Source organism: Eurypyga helias, unplaced genomic scaffold, assembly GCF_000690775.1.
Source record: "Eurypyga helias isolate BGI_N326 unplaced genomic scaffold, ASM69077v1 scaffold18911, whole genome shotgun sequence".
Classification (NCBI taxonomy): domain Eukaryota; kingdom Metazoa; phylum Chordata; class Aves; order Eurypygiformes; family Eurypygidae; genus Eurypyga; species Eurypyga helias.
This window is the reverse complement of record NW_010229188.1, coordinates 24,758-31,025: the sequence shown is the minus strand read 5'-3', so window position 1 is coordinate 31,025 and position 6,268 is coordinate 24,758. Positions and strand designations below refer to the sequence as shown.

Genomic DNA, 6,268 nt, shown 5'->3' with positions numbered 1-6,268 from the left:
GCTCGTCAGTCCCTGGGCCCGCGGCAGAGGATGTCCCCAGGGGCTGTCTGAAGCGGCTCGGCTGTGATCGTTGGCCTGGGAACCACGAGCTCCTCTCTTAGGAGATGCTGAGCAACCCCTGCTAATGCCTGGAGATGGGCAGAGAGGTCTTGGAGCAGCTGGCTCTTCCCTCACGAAGAGTTTTAGCCACAGAAGGTCCCACATTAAAACTCTTCTGCTCTCCATAGCCAAAAGCTCCTTTTTAATTATTATTCTTTGGGCAAAAGTGGCCCAAATACTTGGCAACCAGAACATTTTGGTTTTGAAGGGCTGGTATGGTGCTTCATGACGTTTGTGTTTAGGTGCCTTCTGTTCCAGTGTCCCTATTCTAGGTGGATAGGGACTGGCAGGAGATGCTCCAGCCATGCTCTGGATCTTTGCTCCCTCTTTTTCCCCCCTCCCTGCTACTCTCCTAATTAGCCCTCATCCCTCCCACAGTGGCTCCTTACCCCCTTGCCAGCCCCTGCCCTTGCTCTGAGGTCTGGGCAGTGGGAGGATGCTCGCGAGGTTTAATCCAGACACATCTATTGCAGGTGCCAAGTGCGGCTTCCAAAAAATGCCCTTTCGACTGGGGAACTGGGCTGCATTTTGTGCAGGACTTGTCGTGCTTACCCACCTCTCTCTGCTCTCCCCAGCTGCCGGTCCCCATCGCGGTGTTTTTCTTGCTCTACAAGGAGCGGATGGTGCCGTGCTTCAGCAGCAGCAGCCACCCGCTGCTGTCGGCCGACGAGCTGGCGATGGAAACGCGGCCGGCGGAGAAGGAGGGTCCCTCCACCGCTGCACAGAGACCCCGGGCAGCAGGAGGTGAGCTGGGGGCACCTCTCCGGTGGGTTTGGAGGAACGGGGAGCGAGCAGGGGGAGAAAATCTGTATGTCTGAGTGTCTCCGTGGAGTTTAACAAGTGAGATCCATCACTGTCTAAGGAGGAAACTCCAAAACCTGCACGTGAACGTAATCCAGAAGTACCCGAACAACTGGTGCCCAATTGCCCCTGAATTAGATGGGATGGTAACCCTTGAGCAGAGATTGGGATCCTGCCGTTGGGATATCCCCGCTGCTTTTCTCCAAGCTGCCCCGAAATTAAACCTGGGCTCCCAAGCTGTTTAAGCACACGTGAAAAGTTGTCCCTTCCTCGTTCCCTTCTGCTTTTCCGTCAGGTTTTGAGCTGGCCCCGCCCACTGTTCAGCGTAAAAGCGGTCATTGCGCTGCCGAACGCTGATTTTTATAAATCTAAGGAATAAGGACAGCGCCCTTGTTTGAGGGGAACAATTAAACTCCAGCAATAGTTTGCTCTTGGAACTTGTGACTACACCTTCTTTTGGGGACAACGGACACGTTGTTCTTTGCTACCCAAGAGAAAGGTACCAAAGTAAATTCTTCAGCTAAATAGGGGATCTCGGGAGTAATGGTATTTTAGGGTTGTCAGAGCAGCATTCGGTGTTCCTACAGAAGAGGTGGCTTTACCTGAACAATAAAAGGAAATTTTAGGGGACGCTTGAAGGCGGAGGCGGTTTGAGGTGTGGCGAGGTGCTGCAGGGAAGGGTCAGAGCTGTCCCTAACGGCGTGGGTTCTCTGGTGTCTGGTAAGGTTATGCTCATCTGACAGCGTTTCCCTTAGCTGAGACACTGGTGGTTTCTCTCCTCCACCCAGCTGCCCATTCTCATGCAACACACTGGAGCTTCCCGTCTGTCAGATCTCCATCTTCCTCTTAAAGGCAGTTGAGGTTAATCCTTAGAGAAGCAGGAAGACTGCGATCCTTGACAGCCACCGCTGCGCTGGCAAAAATCCCTCCTTCCCCGTAGCAGTAGTGAGAATTCCGTCTTTGCCGTGCAGGAGCAACCGTCTCGCCCGCACGGGACTCTGGGTGCCCTTACCTGAACGCCAGCCCTTTGCGCATCCCAGGGTGGTGGGGTATAAGCACGAGGATGGGACAGTCGGGAATTCCTGGGGTCCTGACCCCCCCCAGCTTTAGGCTCCCGTTGGTCTCTTGAGGCAACACTAGCTGCGTGTTTATCCCCCTCTTTCCCAAAGTTGGCTGGTTTGGTTAAATCCCCTTTACCTGAGGAATGTGAGCGCTCCCAGCAGGACGCTGTGGTGGTATCGAGGACAAGGGGCTCCGAGCCCAAGCACTACAGTCGAATGGGCTTGTGTCTGTTGACTGTAGCAGCGGGGCCAGCAGCCTGTCCCTCCTAAGGAAGTGAAGAGTCCCTCCTAAGTCCCTCCTAAGTGGGAAAAGGAGCACAAGCAGCTACAGTAAGAGACGTGTCCTGGAGAATTAGGATCCCAGGCTGCGGGCAGCAGCCCATCAGCGTATTTGTCGTCCTTCAGAGAGCTGAGGGAGGTGCAGGAGGAGGTGGTGCCAGCGGAGGTTAGCAGCGCTCCGCGTTGTTCACCCTCTGTCAATCTCCGGCTTGCGGCTGAGCACAAAACAAACCAAGTCCCCACGGCGGGCTGGCAACCACCCAGCCCCAGGGGGACGTTCCGGCTAAGTTTGCTTTGCATTGTTTTTCACCAGGTCATGATGACTTATTTAGCTGCTGCCAAAGCAGAAACTTCAGAGGGGCTTCTTACACCTACTTCGCAGTCCACATCACTGGGGCTCTTGTTCTCTTCATGACTGATGGGATTGTGGTGAGTTCAGCTGATAGAGGGATCTTGTCTGAGCAAAGCTGTCCGGCTTTCTTCTTTCCCAATCCTTTGTACCAGCCCAAACCCAGCACACGTCCTCTGCGAGCAGCGGGCTGGACCTGAGGGTCTGCCAGCGCGGCACTCTGGTTCCCAAGGTGGCTCGGTCACAGCTAATCGTGGTCAGGCTCCGCGCCCTGCTTCTTGGGAGGGTTTTGTGGCTTCTCCCAGGCTCTGTGTTGCAGCAGGCAGATTGCTACTGCTACTAACCCAGCCAGCTTAGAGCTGGAGTGGTGATGCTGTCTACTTGTATGCCACGCAGGTCTGTTCTCACTTCAGCCAAGAGGCAGGAGCAGCTTCATTTTATTTCGCAAGAAACGGTGACTCTTTGTTTGACTGGTATCCTGAGCTCCCAGAATCCCCAACGGGAGCACGTGGGGATGGTGCAGGCTGTAGCGGACCGGCAGCACGTCCCTGGCCGGCGCAGTCACACGGGGTTCGCCGTGTGCAGCACTTCTGTCCGGGCGAGGAAGGCTCACTCTTGCCTGGCGAGCTGATGGGCTTTTTATTTCAACAGTTTTGTCTCAGTCCCCTCACGGTAAAATACTGCTGGGTCTAAATAGGGTCCTGAAAGACGAGCAGGGGTTACACGAAGCAGCTGTCAGATATGGGAACTTTCCAGGGCTTCCATCTTCAAGGATGATCAATACCAGGTTCTTAGCATGATATGGTGCAAGGGTATGCAATTCCAAAAGGACCAGACAGTCCCTAGGGAAGAGAGCATCTCTACTGATACGAGCCTAGCATGCTTTTTTACCTAGTACTGTTAAGCCTTGCCCTTTTAGGAGAGCTTAGAAGTTCTGCTTCCGGTGGAAGCCTGTCTCCAGCTGCAAACCCCTGGGAACAAAGTTCATTGAGGCTTGGTAGCAAATCCGTAGGTGGGCTCTGCAGCACCATCACAACATGGTGAATGTTTGAGGGACAGGTTGTAGTTAAAGCTGTAGAGGCTGTAAGTCGTCACACCAATGTGAGATGCTGCTTTGTTTTCCCCGCAGGGAGAGTACTCGGGCTTCGTGTACAGCTACGCCGTGGAAGAGCCTCTCTCGGTGGTACATAAAGTGGCCGGTTACCTGCCCAGCCTCTTCTGGGGGTTCATCACACTGGGCAGGCTCATCTCCATCCCGGTGTCCTACAGAATGAAGCCAGCAACTATGGTCTTCATCAATGTGGTAAGGCTGGGTTTACCATGGTTTTCTCCTGCTTGTGTTTCTCCACATCTCCAAGAATCATAGAATCACGGAATGGTTTGGGTTGGAAGGGACCTTAAGGACCATCTAGTTCCAACCCCCCTGCCACGGGCAGGGACACCTTGCACTAGACCAGGTTGCTCCAAGCCTCATCCAGCCTGGCCTTGGACACTTCCAGGGATGGGGCATCCACAGCTTCTCTGGGCAACCTGTCCCAGGGCCTCCCCACCCTCTGTGGGAAGAATTCCATCCTGATATCTAATCTAAACGTCCCCACTTTCAATTTAAACCCGTTACCCCTTGGCCTGTCACTACAGGCCCTTGGGAAAAGTCCCCCCAGCTTCCTTGTAGCCCCTTCAGGTACTGGAAGGTGCTCTAAGGGCTCCCCGGAGCCTTCCCTTCTCCAGGCTGAACCCCCCAACTCTCCCAGCCTGTCCCCATGGCAGAGGGGCTCCAGCCCTCGGAGCATCTTCGTGGCCTCCTCTGGCCTCGCTCCAACCAGTCTATACCCTTCTGATGCTGAGGGCTGCACATCTGGACGCAGCACTCCAGGGGGGTCTCAGGAGAGCAGAGTACAGCGTTATAGCCAACTGCAGCTTGCCCTGGATTCCTTTGGAAGCGGAACTGCTCTCGCGGACACGCACACACCATCAGGGCCTGAAGGACGAAATCGCAGGGTTGGTGTTGCAGAGCTCCCTCTGCTGATGCTCAGCGCCTGGCTGGCTGTGCCGTGGGTGACTTTGCTGTTCCTGGCACGCAGAGCGAGCGGGCTGGGGGCAAGCTGGTCTAAATTCAGCTGGCTCTTGGGCTTCGCTGCGGTGCCTGGTTTCTGAGCGGCTATTGAGCATCAGTTAATTCTTCAACGTGTTGAATAAAGCTGCTTTAGTGATCGAGACAGGGAAATACGGAAGCAGCAGTACTATTGTATTTAAAGCTGCAGTTAAAAAGCGTTTTGTCAGATACAATCTTTAGTCTCCACGTAATGACGTTGAGGCAGATGAATTGTATATAATTGTATATAATTGTATCTGGAGGGGGCTACAAGGAAGCTGGGGGGGACTTTTCCCAAGGGCCTGTAGTGACAGGACAAGGGGTAACGGGTTTAAATTGAAAGTGGGGAGGTTTAGATTGGATATCAGGAAGGAATTCTTCCCGCAGAGGGTGGGGGGGCACTGGGACAGGTTGCCAGAGAAGCTGTGGATGCCCCCTCCCTGGGAGTGTCCAAGGCCAGGCGGGATGAGGCTGGGAGCAACCTGGGCTAGTGGAAGGTGTCCCTGCCCATGGCAGGGGGTGGCACTGGGTCGGCTTTAAGGTCCCTTCCCACCCAAACCATTCCGTGATACTATGATTCAATGATATAGTCGCTTTAAATCCTGTTACAAAAAGCACCTAATTCTTACTGTAAAGGTAGATGGATTTGGCTAGTTACCTCAGTTTTTCAGAGTCTGTGATCACTTTTCAGTACAGTTTCCTTTGGTTTTCAACCAGATAAAAAAGATGATCCTATTGAACTCTGCATTTACCTTCCTACCGACTGTGTGTGTTGTTCACAGGTTGGAGTCCTGATAACCTTCCTCCTGCTCCTGATCTTCTCCTACAGCGTTGTCTTCCTGTTCGTGGGGACGGCCTCTCTGGGTCTGTTTCTCAGCAGCACTTTCCCCAGCATGCTTGCCTATACCGAGGACATCCTGCAGTACAAAGGTGAGCGGGGATTTGGGCATGCCTGGCCGGCTGTGCAAGCAGGCTGGGTGTTCAGGAGCTCAGATCCCATCACACCCAGCAACTCCTTCCCTCTTCAGGGAGGCCTGCACGGATGATCTGCTTTTGAATACCGTGTTTGTTCAAGCTTGGAGTTGGGAAACCAGACTGCACAAATCCTGGCTCCAGTGTACTAATAACTCGTGCGGGCAGGGATCCAGATTGGTTCTGAATTCTCCTGCAGCTTTAGGGCTCTCGGGGACGGACAAGGATGTCTGTTTCTCAGGCTCGCAGGGAGCGAGCTTTGAGCATCACCCAGATTATCAATGAACTGAAAATCCTAGAGTTTGGCCAGTTCTTACCGGGGGTCTCTGCCAACCTCCTTCTCTGGGGCAGTGATACAGAGGAGTGAATATTTTTCCAGCAAGAAGCAGCATCGCCTCTGCCAACAGAGACAAGTAACAGAACAGGAGATGGTTTGGGGGCTTAAACTTTTACCTTTCTGCACTGCTGCAGGTTAGAAGAGGCAGTTTCAACACGAGATGGGAACATCCGTGAGGAGTTGTAAATGTGGTACGGAACACTCCATGGAAGAGTGGTTTAACGAAGCTACAGGCGGCTGTTGGCTCTTTCACCCGCTCCCCCCCACAACAACCTGCA

At 53.7% G+C, this 6,268-nt stretch overlaps 1 protein-coding gene across 1 annotated transcript in view; it reads left to right on the top strand.

The window, feature by feature from the left end:
• The window catches only part of MFSD4 (major facilitator superfamily domain containing 4), a gene marked incomplete at its 5' end in the record, with an annotated part of 12,831 nt that overhangs the window by 5,419 nt on the left and 1,144 nt on the right, over positions 1-6,268 (top strand). Inside the window, 4 exons of the mRNA XM_010160325.1 lie at positions 675-843; positions 2,554-2,669; positions 3,719-3,892; positions 5,464-5,658. Of these exons, the coding sequence (XP_010158627.1) occupies positions 675-843; positions 2,554-2,669; positions 3,719-3,892; positions 5,464-5,658 (654 nt within the window). The remainder of the gene's footprint in view (positions 1-674; positions 844-2,553; positions 2,670-3,718; positions 3,893-5,463; positions 5,659-6,268) is intronic.